General features: G+C 57.8%; 1 protein-coding gene across 1 annotated transcript in view; it reads right to left on the bottom strand.

Annotated features, from left to right (window-relative positions):
• Positions 1–17,207, bottom strand: part of FRMPD3 (FERM and PDZ domain containing 3) — a 29,244-nt gene extending 12,037 nt beyond the window's left edge. The window contains 11 exon segments of the mRNA XM_068412016.1: positions 8,746–8,925; positions 10,438–10,527; positions 11,221–11,344; positions 12,152–12,288; positions 12,427–12,546; positions 13,061–13,192; positions 13,748–13,855; positions 14,925–15,029; positions 16,287–16,332; positions 16,714–16,816; positions 17,057–17,207. Coding sequence (XP_068268117.1) covers positions 8,746–8,925; positions 10,438–10,527; positions 11,221–11,344; positions 12,152–12,288; positions 12,427–12,546; positions 13,061–13,192; positions 13,748–13,855; positions 14,925–15,029; positions 16,287–16,332; positions 16,714–16,816; positions 17,057–17,207 — 1,296 coding nt within the window.
• Between the last annotated feature and the right edge of the window lie 218 nt (positions 17,208–17,425).

Raw genomic sequence — 17,425 nt, forward strand, 5'->3', positions numbered from 1 at the left:
GGATGCTCCCACCCATCCAGAGATGAGACTGTAGGTTCTTGGTGGCAAGAAGCAGCCCCTGGATCAGTCCTCCTGAATGGAGACAGGACTTAGACACAACCACCCTGACTGGTGTTTCTTGCCTACAAATAAAACACACACAACGCACCAAGATGCCACGAGCTCCCTGCCAGGTCTGCGAGCAAGCCCAGCCTCCAGACCAGCTTCCAGCAGTTGGTGCGTGGTATGCTGGGCTTGATTGTAGCACTCTGCTCTGAAAAAGAGGAATCTTAATACTGATTAGCATTACAGCTTAGCAAGGGGTCTTAGAAATGATTACTCTCACATCCTGGCAAGGAAGCGGTGTGAGAGTTCTTCTCTAATTGTCAAGCGTGCAAATATTGTTATTAGGGATTAAATCACTTCAGGGGCAGCTTGAAGCCGTCCATCCGTGCTGCTGGCAGCACTCCAGTGAGCTCCTCATGGCCCGGGAGCCGACGCTGCAGGGGCTCTGTGTCCTGCTGATGGATTATTGGCTGTTTAAAAAGATATCAAATGTGAGCAAAGCTGCTGCAGTCGGGCTGTGCATGACCCCTGGCCTCGGTGGCTTCTCTGCTGCTCGCTGTCTGGCTGCAACCCTTTCTCACGTGGCGTTACAAGACTGAATCGCTCTCTTCCACCCACCGAGGTAATTTTGCTGAGATGGCAGCAGCTCAGCTGCCTTCAAGACTTCCACCCTGCTGCCACATCTCCCTGAAAGCGGCCAACAGATCTGAAAGTGATTTGTGGGGTACAAGAGGCAAAGAAAGAGGCAACACAATCACAGCAGCCTTGTTTCCTCGGGAAAGAGGAGGTGTCAGGGATGGCAGCTAACGGAGATGTTATTTTGAGACATCGTCAATGTTGGTCACCCTGTTCCACGCACGCAAGGCAGATGAGATTTCACGGAGACAGCCAGGCACAGGTGAGCTGAGCAAACATTGACTTTCTGAGCAGCTGCATGAAAAATTTCCAACTACTGTTGCTAAGGGCTTTAGATGGTAAATTCAGGGCAGCTTTGCAGGGAGCTGCTCTAAGTAACAACAGCGCAGGACTGTGGTCTGTGCTTTGGGCTTCCTTGTGATACCCATGTCTTGCGCTGAATGGGATTGACCTCCTTTCCTTTGGAAACACCCTGCAAGGAGCAGTGAGAGCTCGTATCGGCCCAGGCCCCAAGAGGCTGGGGCTCATGCCTCCCCCTGCAATTTTTTTAACTCGCTGCTCAGTCTCAACCAGGCGTGACAAAAAGGCAGCAACCTGAAAGAGCGTGAATCTTCACAAGTTTTCTAAACCTGGTGGTGCAGTAGAGCAGAGAATTCTGTGAGCAGCTGGAAGGCAGGGAAGGATGCAGCAGGAGCAAACCCAGTGTCGTTCCTCTAAGACCTGCTCTCTGCCCCGTCGGCACTGATTTTTTTGGAAGTGGACACAAAATGCAGTACCTGTTTCCCAGCTGTTATTCAGGAGATGGTGTTAATCACCGATGAGGAACAAGTTATTAACTAGGATAACCCTCTGGTTATCCTCCCGCCACGCATGTCTCATGCCAACCAACCCATCCTCTTCCTCCTCCTCGCCAGCATGTTCTCGCTGCGACACCGGCGGGGGCTCGTACCTCGGTGGCCCCGAGGGCTCTGCTTCCCTGGGCTGCCAGAACAGAAATGCCTGTCTGATTTCTGTCAGGGCAGCAGCACCTTTAGGATGAAAGCTGCTTTTACACAGAACCAAACTTACTGGGATAATCCGACTGCTCTAAAAATGCCAAACATCAGATTCCCAGTGGGATGCACAGGTAAAGGTTCATCTCTGACCTGTAATATGCCAACATGAAAAGAAGCAAATTTTAGAGAGAATGCTCTTTTTGCATCTAAATGCGTTAATACCAGCCTGAAATTGTTGATGTTTTGATCTTTCATTCATACTGGTTTTCTAGATTTTCTAGTCCTAATGAGAAAAGGACATTTTTTTCACTTAAAGTTTCCTGCTTGGCAACCAGTCTTTCTGGAAAGTAAAACAAAATACATTTATACTGGATATGAGAGATGAATTTTCCATCAGCTTATTATGAATACAGTGCTTTTTATATTATGCTCTGCCTTTAAATCAAACCTCGACGTCCTTCTGGAGGATATTCTCTTGCTTAGACAAAGGTGAAGGTTTCATAGAAGAACGTCTGGAGGAAATTTTATGGCCAGGGATCTTAACAGTCCTCATATTTAAATGAATTTATGACCTGATCTATGCATGCTATAACCCTTAAGCTTATGTGCATCTCCTTTTAATCTCCCCCCTTTATCATGTACTTTGTGTCTCACCCTGCTTCCTTTAATGTAGTGCAGTAGAAAGATGGGAGATGAATTTACATAATTTATGTTCCCTGGCTTACTTGAGGTGCACTGCCAAGTTTATAATTAATAATATAAGCATCCGGGCCTAACGAGACAGCAGTCAATTTTTCACTTGTGCATTGACCTTTCCTTCCCTCCCTTTAACCATTATTCACTCAGCTCTATCAATACCAGGCTGCCTGTGATTAGGACCATTATTTCCCATTTGTTGATCAATAAACCTCCTGCCTTTCTTAGCAGCAGACCTTTGGGTTTCTGCAGCAGCGTCTCCTTCCTTAGGGCTTGAGCAGCTGCCACTTCGGCTGGGTGAACACCCTCCTTGGTCCCTGCACGGTCCCACAAAACGTCACAGCGGGTGGAGAGGTACCTCTATAGACTGCAAACGTGTAGCTGTCTCCTTCTCTCCACTTCCATGGTGCTGCTGATGGTCCAACCTCCACCTTCCCATCACGCTGCAGCTGCCACCCTGGCTGGCTTTCATCTCCTCCTGGCTACTCGAAGGGCTTGTGCTCTTCCCTGGGGGATTTCTAATAACCGGAGCCTGCCGGTGCTTTTGGCACCTCCACGTTTCCTATTTTTTGAAGCAAGTTCTCAGGACTCCCAAGGCTGCAGCATCATTGGGCTGCGCTCACGCCCACAGCACTGGATGTCTGAGGTCTGCTTGTTTGTTTGGGTTTGTTTTTTTTTTTTTTTTTCCTAAATAAACAAAACAAATTTAGCTTTGCAGGCTTGGAAACTCATCCTCTCCACATGTTGTCTGACTCTTGTCTTTCTGGCTGGCTCCCGTCCTGGGTGCCTACAGGCAGCGCCTTGGATGGCGCCGGGGCTGGTACGTGCTTTGCTTTACATCCCGCTACAAAGGCTGTACAAGGAGGGGAAACTGCATCTGCGCCTCCCACCCCAGGTACCGAGCCAAAGGAAATCTCAATCCCTCCCTCTCTCCCACGAGATGACAGTGTTTCAGAATGGCTTAATGCAAATAAAGATGAATTCAGCTGAGGGAACCAGAGCCTTTAAGTCCGTCATCGCTGCAAAGCCTCGCTCTTCCTGTATGAGAAATCCAATGGCTTCAGTCATTGCTTGCACAAGCAGGAGTAACGCCGGCCTTGCCTGCTCTCCTCGGTTTGATGGGGCTCCCCACCATTTGGCAAAGGCATGTACGGCACCGGCCTCGGCACCCACAGCCCGTCCCTGCCGCGCTGGGCTGGGGAAGCACCACTGGGCTCGGGGCCAGCTCTGGCGGGGAAGGCTCAGAGGCAGAGGGGTCACCATCCCATCACTAGTGAGAGAGGGGCTGCCGGTGGGCAGGACTCGTCTCCTTCCAGGGGCAGAGCAGAAGGCTGCATGCTGGCCGTGCGCGGCGGGTCTATATTTCCGTGGCAGGCTGGAAGCACGCCGGGGCCCCTGGGACACAGGCATCAATGGCCAGATTCCAGGCACAGCAGCAGCCGGGGACCTTTCTGAATTAATTTTGCCTTTGTTTTCCTCTGTTGAGTCTTGATCTCGGCTAAAGCGCCGGCTGGCTGCAGGCCCTGCTGGGAGACATGAAGTCAATTACCCTGATGCCGTTGATTGAATTGCGCTTGGCGAGCAGCCAGCTGCCGTGGGCTCCTGCCCCGCAGCCCGGTGTGGGGACGAGGTGCAGCCTGGGACAGCTCCTCCGTTAAATTGCAGACACTTTTCCGGGCTCAGGCGATCTCGCTGCCCCCCGAGTGTTCCTCTTCCATTCCCATGCAGAGGGCTTCGGCAGCTTTTTTGCCAACGTCAAGACTGTTAATAACGAAAAGCCCAGCGGCACGTAGCAGTGTAAATCAGAAAGGAGAAATGCTCCACTTGAAAAGGCATGTCAGTAAGAACAAAACCTTTGCTTCTGCAGGAGCTGCGGAGCCGCACAGCCAGGGGTGCGACCTGGTGGGGCCACCCAGGTGGACGTCAGGAGCTGGCTCTGAGGCGGCTGTGGGGCTGAGCAGCTCTCCCCTTGCCTCCTGCCCTGGGGAGCTTGGGTGAGCAGCAGCCCCTCTGCCCCTCATCAGCACTGCCGGGCTGCCGGCAGGAGATGCTGACACTGCCCCTCCTGGGATGTGGGAAAGTACAAGAGGACTTTGCTGTCCTGTGCTGGGGAGGAGGGGAGATGCGTGCCTGGAAGCCCAAATCTGAGCTGGCTCAGAAGCATTGGCCACTCTCAAATGCTGGTCCCAGCGTTGCCGGGCAGCTGAAGGGGGAAGCCCCCAGTCCTGTGGGGCCCCCAGACCACTGGGACAAGCTGCATTTAATGCCTAAAGATCACAGGAGACACCCTGTGCCACCACCCTGTCCCCAGTGAATCTATGAGCTCCAGAATCAATGCTCAAACACTGGCAAGTCCAGAGCACAGGAGGAAGAGCGGAGAAGCGACGGCCCCAGCAGAAAGGGGACTTTGCCAGGTGGGAATGACCATACAATCCTGTAAAACGCCTGCACCACTGCAGCACAGCTGGGGAAGCACCGTCCTGTCCCCAGCTGTGTGCTGTGAACTTTCTCAGCATTTCCAAGCCAACCTGCCCCCTTCCCTCCATGGCTGTCGAGGCGAAACCTGCTCCTCTCCTCCCGGCACCTCCTTCAGACATTGCAGGGAATAAAAATCCTTCTTGGACCCAGTAGCAGAGGTCTGGAGGCTTTTGTTCCTGTATCCTGAGGTGCGCAGCTCCTCTACGAGGGGTCCTGCCAGCACTTGCCCCCACCCTTGCCACCCTCACAGAGGCAAACAGCTAAAGAAAGCAAAGCAGAGGCACCAGGCCTGGGTTTGTATCCCAAATGGGCTGCTTTAAAGAGAAACTAAAGCCCAGGATGGAAAAGCTCCAAAACAAACCAACTAACTACCTAGTGAATAATTTATAAGACAAACATAATTTCTTTTCCTCCTGAACTAAATGCAAATGGTTTACGATCTCCTCAAGCCTGCTTGTCACCTGAAAATCTTCCCCATCTCCTTCCCCGTGGGTACGTCTGTGCTGCGGCTGCAGGCGAGCAGCGGGTGAGGACGTTGGGGCGGCGCTGGCTGGAGCAGTCGGGTCGTGCAGACCTCCCGGCTGATGGCTGCTCCGTGACCTGACCCCTTTTTTGAACCTTTAGGATCAACTACACAACCTCAGTAAACCTGGTGCTCAGAAATCCAATATGGCCTTGCTGCACAAATCCCTACACCGTCACCGAACATCTGCCGTTTCCACAGTAACCCAGCGAGCAGCTGCCACCCCACCGACTCCGGCTGGCTCCCCCGCATCCCTGCCACGACTTGGGGGACGCACCTGAGCTGCCCCAGCACCAGCATCCCGCAGCGCAGTGCCAGGCGCTGCAGTGCCATGGCCCCAGGGGACACCCCCACCTGCTCCGCAACCCGCGGGGCTCCAACGGGCTTCCGGGGCGACGCGGATTTGAGCACAGGTCCCCAGAGCAGTCGGGACAGCACAACCCTCTAATGGTTTACAGCTCACGGCAGAGTCAGATTTATTTGCACCCCAGGGCTTTCGGCAGCGACACGTTCAGTGCAATAGCATAATTGCAGAAAGCAGATTAGCACTGCGAGGTAATGATCTTTTTGCCTGCTTTTCTTAGCCTGCCTCATCCATCGCTGTCCTGCACAGGATTAGCATATGCCTCATTTTGCAGCAGACTTTCTGGCTTTGAAACCCCCAGCCCTCTGGGTAACAGTTAAATGGAGACAGATAACGGCAGGGTGCTCTTGAGCCTGCTAAGGCTCACAAGCGGGGTGCTCACTCTGCTCCAGGCAGGCAGAGGGGCTTTCGGGGGCTGTAGGGAGCTGCCTGGAGTTTCTCAGGGAGATAAAGCTGCTGTGCATGCGTACGTGCTTGCGGGAAGTTGTACGTGAGCTGCCTTTTCTCCAGCAATTGGGAGGCTGGATAGAGGGGACGAGGGAGCAAGTCTCCTAGAGCAGGACAGGGCTGGTGGTGTTACGGAGTTCATTACTGCTGCAGAGCACGGCTGAGGGGAGCGGCACTGCGGGAGCTGTGGAGAAGCCGCATGGGAATTGCCATTTAATTTATAGCAGATGGATGTCAGCATCACCTCAGCCTCCAGCACATCTGCCGCTCCTGCGGCCAGTCTCCGCCACGCACCGGACTGTGCCAGGGATGACGACTGTCCTGTGACATGCTCGGGAGGGGACAGTGGCACCAGAGGGGCCCGTGCATGCCACGGTGGCTGAGCAGCGCTGCGTGGAGCAGAGCCAACGCCGCACATCTCCCCCTGCGATCCTCGCAGCCGGCGAGACGGCCGTGGGGCTGCGTGACAGCGGGAACACGCCGTGCTCCAGTCAGTCACGGGGTCATGACGAGCCCATTATTAATGTATTAATACTGTGATTTATACACACCTAGCCAAGGGGCGTGGGCACCAGGAGGAACCAGAAGGGTTGCTCATGGTGCAGACAATAGCCCTTGGTTATACCTGCTCTATAAGCAGTAAGGAGGAGACTCGGTGGGCTCCTGCAAAGCCCAGAGAGCTGGAGGGGCCGGGCTCCCACAGGTCTGAGGGTTTCGAAGGGTAGGGACAGGCACAGCAGGACACCAAGACTTCACCTGGGCAATGACCGACCTCAGTGGGATGCAGAAGAGGGAATATTACAGATATCACAGTTGACCAAATACCCACTGAATTACAAATGCAAACAAAGGGCTCCACCGATGAGGCTGTTGGAGGGGACAGCCAAAGCAGAGGGGGTGAGGATGAGCACGGCTCTGGCAGAGGCTACCAGGGCGTTACTGCAGTTCAGCAGAGCTACTGGACCAGGCACAGTGGCAGCAGGAAAACAGACTTGGAGAAATTAATGAGCCTGGTGGGAGGAAGTGCTAAAATCCACCAGGAGAGGAGGCAGCAGGAGAATCCTGAACAAATCCACCATGATGACATCTGCGAGACTACGGCTGAAACAGAGAGTGCAAGGAAAGGGCTGCAGAGAGGGCTGAGGCTTCGAGACCTCTCAGGAGATGAGGAAAGGCAGAGGCAGCCAGCAAAGCAGCTCAGCTTTGTCAGCCTCCGGGGGAAAGGGATGGACACAGGGGCAGCAAAACTAACCCACAGCCAAAGGCTCGGGGGCGCTTGTGCAGATACACGCTGTCTGCTGTGAAGCAGCATCTCCAGGCCCCACAGCCATCACAGCTCCACTGTGCCAGATGTCATGGCATGAGACAGCCTCTGCCAAGCACTGCTCCTGTCTAATTTAGCCCAAACTCCCTCCTAACCCTGTCCTGTTGAATTCAAGGTTGGAGGAGAGGAAAGGATGAGGCTTCGCATTTATCTGTCAGGTTGCTGCCTCTCAGCTCTGTCCTTTCCCACGGGGCAGGGAAGAGCTGGGCAAGGGGAGGCAGTGAATGCCCTGGAACAGGCACACAGCTACCTGCCTGCGGATCTGCTGGAGACATGTCCTAGCTTATTGAAAACCTGAGCAAAGGCCAATGGAAGATCTCCTTGGGATCTTCTGGCTGCTGGACCAGACACCAAAGAAGTCAGTAAAGCTCTTACTGTATTGCTGACAGTTCTTCTGAAGAGTTTGGGACATAGGAGAGACAGGAGACCGCGAGGGGTGAGGAGGTGTGGCGGGGCCTGACCATGGGCATTGATTACCAGAACCAGCATGGCACCACGCAACAACTAGCAGGGGATGGCAGGATGATAACGCACAGGGCGCAGGAGGGCATGTACGCCGAGGAGTGGAAAGAGTGCTCTGTGGGCTGAAGGGCAGGATAACGGAGGCAGATGGCAAGATACCTGGGGGGTGGCTTACTGGAGCCAGGGACCCCCAGGCCCAGGGACACCCAGTGATCTCTCCTCGCACTCTGAGCCTGACCTCCCATGTCCCATCATTTCCAGTTCATTCATCGATCCTGCATGGCTTGACAAGTTCCACAAGTGCTGCTAACACACGAAACCTCACCAGTCACCTCCAGTACCTGCATCCAGCCCAGGTATGGCCGTGGACCGCTCCTCTCCAGCCCTGAGCAGAGGCATGGCGCTGTCCTGCCTCTGAAGGGTCCTGCGACCTGTCTGTCCTGTCTCACCCCTGTCTATCCCAGGGATCCTGCTCGAACCGTTGGGTAGGTGTTTGGGTCACGGCCAGAACACTGCCATGCCTGCATCGCACACCCTCGGTGTCAGTCCCTGCCTCTACACCACAAGGAGCCAGACAGGCAGGGGAGATGCCACAGACCACGCGCCCTGCGGCCTCAATGCGAAAGGGGCTTTTGAGTCCCTAGGAATCTCCAAGCAGATGCTCCAACGTGCACTTGTGTCCTGAACCCCCTCAAAGGTGAGCACCGAACCCCCAGCCGCAGCCTCCGCACTAGCCCCTCTCCCCGGTGCCTGCCTCCATGGCACCCGTGCCTACCTTGGCATCCAGGATGCTCGTCTCCACCCGGGCCACCCCCTGGTTCTCCCTGAACAGCTGGATCTTGCTGACCTTGCTGAACTCCGACAGCACCGTGGTGAGGTTGGTCTTCAGGTCGATGACATGGCTGATGCCGTGCCGGGGTCCCACCAGAAGCGTGGTGGCTGGCTGCTTCTCGTCCTGGTAGCATGAGCACATGCAGAAAGACAGACAGATGGACAGGGGTGAATAAACGCACCCTGGGGCTGCACGGGCTGCGCCTGGCTCTCTGTGGAGGTCAGCAGCTCGGCCGGGTCCCGGATGGCTTTTGCAGAGCAGCAGGTGAAGCTGGTGCCATGAACCCCCCTCCCTGAGCCTCTCTGCAGAGCTGGGAACGGTGTGCAGGATGCCAAGGCTATTTAAAAATAAAGCACTGAACTGACTGTCCACATGAAATATTCAGGCCTGCTGGTGTCACTACAGAAAAGTAAGAGCATGTTACAAATCTGCCTGATCTGACATTGCCTCTGAGAGAAGGGAGCAGAAGAGGGAGTGAATGTATTTTAGAAAAGAAGAACTGCTAAAGCCTTGACTGAAAATAGAGATCGTTCTTGCTCTGGTCTGCCCAGGAAGGCTGCTCCAAGCCAGACCTGGAGGTGAAGAGGAGCTGGGCAGACCAGTGCAGAAGAGAATGAGGGAACACTTTCTACCACTTACATGTGGTTCAACTCTTAGGGTGGCTCAGTCATTGCTTTGGTGTCAGAGATAAAAAAAGGCAGGGCACCCACAGCAGAGGTGAGCTGCCCAACGCTGCACACCCAGGCAGTGTTGGAGGCAGGTTTCAACCGCTCAGCTGCGGCACTGACCAGACACCATGTGGTTCTGCCTGCACCGCTGTCCTACAGGCAGCCCTTTGAGCTGTGAGATGAAGAGCTCTGAGGTGTGGTGGAAGCAGAGCAGATCAAAGGCTGCAAGAGATGGAACCCAGGAAGCAAAGCAAGGGAAGCCAGGGAAGTGCTGAGACCTTGGGTGGGGGTAAAGGGAAGGATGGCAGAGAGGTGACACTTACATGGTGACCCCTGGATGGGAGGTGGAGCAAGAGGGATGGAGAGGTGAGCCAGGCAGTGGGGAGCCTTAGCGGCTTCACCGTTCTCCTGTTTGCCTTGGTGGCTTTCCTCCTGCCATGGAGAAAGTGAGGTGGCTTGGGTGAGGGGTGGAGATGCCTCTGATGGAGATGAGGGAGGACTGGGCCGTGGCAGTGGCGGCTTCTTGAGAGCTGCCAAGTGGCCGTCAGGCTGAACCACTGCTGCCGGAGATGGTAAGGCCAGCTGGGCTGTTCCCTGCGTGGACAAGCAGGGAACGCAGTCGTCTTTGCCAAGGGTGGCTCTCCTCTGAGACGGATGGCAGGATGCTGCCAGGGCAGGACCGAGCTATAAGCATGTGTCTGAAACTACTCCAACTTCACTGAGCAGGTCATCTCATTGCCCAAAAGGCTGTCAAGAACAGAGCTCACCTTGACCCTGTGGAGCTGAGGATCTGACCTACTATCTGCAGAGGCTCTGAAGGCTTTTCTGGATGGGCTTGGACCCCAGTGGGCAGAGCAAGAGACTGAGGGAAATAATTTCTGGGGGAGGCACATCTCCCTTGGCTCCCCTCCAGCACACACTCAGGACCAGTGCCAAGCACCTCCCAGCCCATCCTGAATTACCGTACCAGTCCCACTGTGTTGAAGAGGACCCCGGCAAAGGTGGGCAGCTCATTCAGGATCCTCAGGTACTGCAGCTTTGCCTGGGCTGTGGAGACCTGACAAAACACATCACATGGGTGATCACCACCAGCACAAGAGGGAAGAAATACAAGAGGCTGGCGCAAACTCGAGAGCTCCCAAGCAGGGGTGTGCAGCACGCTGGTGGGCATCTCGGGGCATGGGCTGTGCTGGCAGCGAGCCTGGGGGCTTGACATGGGGTGAAGGGGGTCTCCGCTCCCCTGCCGTCCTGGGAGGTAACTCAGAGCAGAGGCACAGCCAGGGAGGAGCCCAGACCTTGATGTATAACCCCCCGGGGAATGTATAATCCCCCCAGAGATGTATAACCCTCCTGGGGGATATATAACCCGCCTGGGGAGCTCTGACGGCTGCAGGGACTGAGGCAGGGGCTCAGCAGCCTCCTCCAGAGCTTTCCAAGCCCAGAAGCAGAGATAACAATACACACAGGCTTAACTGATGTGTGCCGCTTTGACCAAGCTGAGAGCTGCTCTTGGCTGGTCTCACCCCACTGATCCTTCCTGCAGTCCCCAAAAACCAGATCCGCTCTCGGAAGTGGATCCAGGAGAGAGAGCGGCTGCCTGGCTGTCACCCCAGGATTTATCTCCCACCCAAGGGGACTTAAGCAGCAATAACAGGAGCACCTGAGCAGTGGGGGACAACGGAATGGTGGGGGCAGAGGGCACGCTGCCACCCTACCGGCCCCGAGCCGTGGCTGCACGGGTTGGGCTCACCTTGGTGCCGCCAGGCTGGTTCTGGTGGGCTTTGAGCTGCTGCGAGAGGGATTTGCGGAGGCTCTTCTCTTTGATGAGCTGCAGGAGCGAGGGGGGCAGGAAGGGCTCCAGGCCCCACTCCTTCCTGCGGGGAGGGAAGTCTGCCTGAGCCGCCAGGCCAGAGACCCCGTTGATGAGCAGAGAGGGCCAGAAACCAGGGATGCTGCCCGAGATCATCCTCTTGCTATCAGAGGGAGCTGGAGCCGCACCAGCACTTCCTCAGTGTCACAGCCAGGGCAGAGGCAGCCCCCAGCCTGGGTCCCCAAAGGGATGGGGTCCCCGGCTGGTGTCACAGCCACCAGCACTGGGCTGGGCAACGTGGCGGTGCCAGGCTCTGCTCCCGCTCACCTTCATGTAAGGTTAAGGGACGCAGGGCAAATCCCCAAACCTCTTTTGGGGTTCCATGTCCCCCCCTTCCTCCCCATGCACACTGGGCAAGGCCAGCCTGCACAGATGGACTCCGGATGGATTTAAGGCTACTGGGAGCCGCAGGAGGGCTGAGCCAGGGCTGCATGGCTTGATGATGGGCCGAGAGTACGCAGCTACAGTGCCTTCTCCTCGCCTTGGATGCCAAGTGGAAAATCAGCCTGGGTTCCCATGGAAATGATCCTGGGCTTGCAGCAAATATCCCCACCAGCCCTGGCCAGGCTGCTGTGCGCAGCTGGATGTCAGCATGCAGGGGTCTCCCTGTGGTGGGACCAGGGGCTGTGTCACTGCTGCCAAGCCCGTGAGCCACCGGCCCGCTCCAGGGGGGCTCCCATGGCATCTCACGCTCAGCACCCCGAAATGTTGCTGGGAGCACCCCAGTTACGCAGGGGCTGTGAGCAGGAGCACAGGGAGGGGACACAGAGAGGGGCAGCACGGTGGCGTGGGGAGAGGGAGGAGGACTCACTCCACGTTCTTGAGGGAGACCTTCTGGCTGGGGCGGGTGGCTGAGACAGTGATGTAGATGTGGAGGGCAGCCAGCCCCAGCAGCATCTCTGGCTTGGCGTCTGTGCCGAAGCGCTCTCTGATCACATCGTTGCGGCTCTGCAGGCAAGGAGCAGAGGTGTCCTCAGACAGCCACAGGGAGAGGGCACCCGTCACCTGAGGGATGCCTCCCCAGGGCCCAGCCTGGGCAGATGCATGGCACCATCAGCTCCCAGTTCCTCGGGGCGAGTCCCTTACCTGGATGTACAGGTACTCGAATGCTGCAGGATCCCGGCGCAGCAGCTCCACTGGGTCCTTGGGGAAGAAGCTCACACGGAAGAGGCATCTCATGCCATGGTAGTGTGTCCTCTGCACGACCTGTGGCAGGAGCAGAGGGGACTGGTGAGCCCAGGAGCCCCCCTCTCCTCCCCCTCGGTGGGGGATTTGATTTCTCTCCTCCATGCACCACCTGATCCTTTCACCCTGGAAGCAGCCCAGCCTTCCTTGGTGTGACAGCTTTGCCTGGTGCTGCAGGGGTTTATGCCACCAAGGCTAATGCTTCCTCCATGATCCCCATTTTTCCCCTGGTCCCGTGCAGCGCCAGCATCCTGGCTCTCCCGGGCAGGCCAAGGGTGTTCATGACTGCTGTCTGCAGCTGTCCAGGCTGGAGCATGGAGCATCTCTGTGGTGCCGTCAGGGTGGGATGTGTTGTCTCCCTCTTTGGCCACCCTTTGCACCCCTGAGCCCACAGGACCATGCCAGAGGCAAGGAGAGGCTACGCCACCCCACAGCACAACCCTGGCCAAGCCCCACGCTGGTGGGAGAAGAGCCTCCCTGTGCCCCAGCCACCAGCCATGGCCGTCCCAATGCCCTCCCGCATCCAGCAGCTTACATGGGCCAGCGGCTGCTTGTCCTGGAGCAGCAGGAACCGGTGGCTCTGCTCCGGGCTGGAATACTCCAGGACCAGGGCAAAGTGCTCGATGTGCCTCAGGGACAGGCGGTCCTGCAACGTCACCATCACGTCCTGCAAATGCCACGGACAGGCTTGGGTGCGAGGCACTGGCTCCCTCCCAGGGTGGGAGCTGGCACCCCCCTGACAGCCCCCTCCTCCCAGGCACCTGGGGCTGCACCAGGGCAGGTTAAGTCCCTGCGGTGCTGAGAGGGGCCGCGGGATGGTACCCAGCCACTGCTGGGCAAAGCGACCTGGCAGCAGGAGGTGACCAGCAGCCAGACCCCCAGCACCTCGGGTCACCTGCGGTGTTTCGGAGGGGGCTGCAGGGAGCTGGGCCCTGTCAGGGGCACTCGCAGGAGCACCCATCCTGGCTGGAGGGCAGGCTCCCAGCACGGAGAAAAGTCAGGAGTGGGAGAAAACCAGCAAAGCCCCATCCCTAGCAGCTGCAAAGCGTGTCACCCGGGAGGCGGAGGGGCTATCATCCATCATGCGGTGGCAGTTCGCAGCCAGCCAAGCGCCGCTGCGGTGTTTGTGCGAGGAAGCAGGAGACAAGGATAAATGGATCGGGCAGGCGGGAGGAGAGAAGCGTCACGGTGCCATGGGGTGGGGGGGAGTGGAGGGGCCCACCTTCACTGTGGTTCGGCCATCGAACGTGAAGGATTTGATCTGCCCGTTCTCCAGGAAAACCTTCAGCACGTTGGGAATGAGGAGGAGAGCTTCTTTCTTCAACATGTCCTGGCACGCAGGGCCAGAAACGGGGGAGACGAGGAGGATGGGGTGCACGGAGAGACGGAGGGAGGGTGGGGAGAGAGAGTGTCAGTGATGGAGCGGTTGCAGCATCCTCCGCTTCTCTGGGCTTATTCGCTAAGAGGCACAATTCCCTTGGAAATCCAGCGTCTCTGCTGAGCCATCGAGAAGCGCAGAGCTGGAGCAATTCAGAGCTGCCTGACAGACCCACTTCCCCAGCTCCCGGCAGCTGCAGCGGGAACGGAGCATCCTGCCCCGTCCGGCACGTCCCGGAGCCTGGCAGCCTGTGCCTGGCAGCCTGTCCTGCCGGTGTCCCCGAGGGGAGGCGGTGGCCAGGGTGGCTCAGAGCCAATCCCCCTTTCCCGACCCATAACCCAGGCCTAGCCCACCTCAGCCTTGCACATGCCCTGTGCAGGAAGCTGGGTCAAGGCTGGCTTTATTTAGTGAGAAGCATTTTGATCAGATAATTACTTAATTGATTTTGCTTAAAAATAGAATTTGCTAGAAGTGCTTTACAGATTTTTTTGTTGTTGTTTTTGTGGGTTTTTTTTTTCTTTTGTATGCTGCTTAATAAAATCTTCCTGCAATTAAGAGATAATGGCACTGGGCTGGAACGCTGCTGCAGCGTAACAGCTTCCATCGCCACGCAGCAGTGCCCTGGTCACCCTGCCCCACGCACAGGCTCTCCTGCAAAGCCTTTGGCACCGCGCTGGAAGCCACAGACCGTCCTTAGGGCAGGCGCTGACACTGCCTGGATGTCACCCTTGGGTGCCCAGGGGGACTCATGTGGGACCAGGTTCCCAAGGACAGTTTCTGGGGCTCCATCCAGATGGAGGGACAGGGGAGGACCATGGCATGTCCCCCCAGCACTGACCCAATGCCTTGAGTGTGCCTAAGGGCACCTGCCCTGTGGGGCTCCCCGGGTCAGAGGGCTGCTCTCACCTGCAAAGCCCAAACCAGGGGACAGGAGCCCTGTGGCCCTCGAGCACCTCACACCCCACGGCCCCGTGGATGCCTCAAGGGGGTGAATCACGGAGGAAGGCAGGGCAGGACTTACTGGGTCCGTCTCGCCGACTGTCACCTGCTCTGAAAATCGGACCTTCGCCGGGTTGGACCTTAGCTTCGCCTTCTTGGCTGCACTGATGAAAGCAGATTTGGGAGACTGGAAAGAGAGCACCGGGTAAATCACCTGCCTGCCCTCGGAGCCGTGGCATGGGGAAAGCCAGACATGGGGCCCAGAGAAAGCCTCTCCAGAGCCAGCATGATGAAGGGGAGCAGGCAGCGAACCATGAAGTGTGGAGGTGGGAGGCCAGTCCCTTTCGCTGGGGTTATACAGTACTGCAGGCAGGGCCGGAACGATGAGCAGCAGCCCCTGAAGTCACAGCAGCACCCTCAGCGAAAGGGGGGGGCTGCACCCCAGCAGGCACGTGTGCCCGGCACCCCCAGTGCAGGCTGAGCCCCAGCAGACATGAGCCAGGGCTTGCTCGGAGGCACTGGCACTGGTTCGGATGGGAGAGATGAGCCCCTCGGATGTGGGTCTGCGGCACCGGGAGGAGCTGGGTGGCTGGGAGATGGCAGGACCTGAGGCAGCCCCGCGGGATGTGCGGGTGGCAGTGCCGGGTGCTGGGGAGCCTCTGCCTGCCCACACTCCGGCACAGAGGCGGTCGTGCCACAGGGCTGTGTGTGTCTGAGGGTGCCAGTGCCAGCCGAGCAGCCTGTCCTGGCTGGCGGCCATCCAGGGCCAGGAGAAAAAAGGTTTCTTTGGAGCCTGGCACATGCTCCACTCCTGACGGAGCAGTGCTGGGTGGTGGGATCTCCTTCCCGGAGAGGAGGGGAGCACAGGGGAACTCTCACACTTATCTCCTTCACCAACATCAAAGGGCTCAGCAGAGCAGAAGCGATGCCCTGCCACCACCGCCACCGCCACCGGCAGGATGGTTCAATCTGCCCCAGTGCAGCATCACCACCTAGTGCCAGCACCACCGCCAGCCACACCACTCGGGGCCTGCAGCCTGGCACCCCCGTCTCCCTGGGGACACCCTGGCCGAGCCTGCCGTGAACGGCAACAGCACGTCCCTCCCTGCCGCCTCTGGCATGACAGGTCACTTCATCAGACACGCCTGATGCCCTCAGCAAACCATATGGGTTTGGGGATATTTTTCCTCCCTCCCTCCTGCAACGAGGTAGTGATGAGGACAGGGAGATGGCCGCATGCCCACACTGACCCTGCGGGGCTGCGGCAGGTCTCAGACCCGACAGCTTGGAAGAGCCTTGGGGTGGTGGGACACCAGTCCGACACCCCAGTTGAGCTGCCTGAGTGGTTGCCCAGGGCCTCCAGGGTCCCCATCTTGGTCTCCCAAAGGGCTCTTAACACCCATCCTGGCTCCCGTGGGGCTGGCCATGGCCTCTCTGGTCTTACCTGGTGGGTGTGCAGGACTGTGAGGATGATGAAGTCCTTGGCCTTCCTGTGACAGAAAGGAGAAATGAAGGTGTACGGGACCTCACGGTGGTGGACCTCAACAAGTGCATTTGGCTATTGAGAGAGAACATCCCACCCTCCCCAGCCCAACGGTGGCCAGAACCTTCGTGGGCTCCTTGGGGTGCTTGGTGATATGGCTGTGGGTGCTCTCCCAGTGCTGCCCACCCCTTGGCCACCTGGGAACAGGTACGGCACTTGCTCCAAGGCACTCCCCCTGCTCGGGTTGAGGCTTCCCCACACCAGCAGTGACCAGCGGTGACAGCGGAGCCTGAGGGTGTGCATCGACACCCCAAGGCTCTGGTCAGGGCACAGCAGCCTGGCACGAGCCCCCTCCCCGGAGGTGATGAGGGACAAGTGTTGTCCTCACCTGATGAGCTCGATGAATCTCTCTCTGGGGGCTTCACTCACATCCTCATCGTTGATAGCCAAGATCTGGTCTCCTGGCAGGAGTTTATCCTCAGAGGGGCCGCCTGCCAGGAGAGAGGGTCAGGGCCAGCCCCCCAGGGGCTGTGGGGTGGGGGGGAAGCAGGAGGGTCCCAAGCACCCCCAAAGCGTTTGCCCATGTGTGTGGCTGTGGAGGGTACCTCGCAGGCCCATCGGAGGGGACAGGAGAGGACGAGCCCAGGGAATGGTCCCACCAGGGCAAGGTGCCGCTGTGCTTCCTGGCACCCTGCGGCCGTGTCCAGGGACCCCCCCACCGCACACCCTACCTGCTGCCACCGAGCGCACCACGACTGGCCTCTCGCTGCCGGCCACGAAGCCGAATCCGTAGCGGGGGTGGCGCTGGACTGTCACCTGTCGGAGCGTGTCTGAAGGCAGCTGCCCACATTCCATATCATCGCCACAGCGCTCCTCCGGCATCACATGGCTGCGCTGCAAGGCGGAGGGGCAGGTTGTAACGCACCCCACCATGGCAGCCCTCCCTGCTCGCCTCGAGCCCTCTGCAACCTGGCAGCAGCCCTGTGCCACCTGCCTCCTGCATCGCTGCCAGGTCCCCACAGCTGGCCGGGACATCCACAGTCCCCCTGTACTCCCTTGCAGAGCGGTGCTGCTCAGTGCTCGTCTGTGCCACAGTGCCA

The sequence above is a fragment of the Nyctibius grandis genome, chromosome 13 (assembly GCF_013368605.1).
Source record: "Nyctibius grandis isolate bNycGra1 chromosome 13, bNycGra1.pri, whole genome shotgun sequence".
Lineage (NCBI taxonomy): Eukaryota > Metazoa > Chordata > Aves > Nyctibiiformes > Nyctibiidae > Nyctibius > Nyctibius grandis.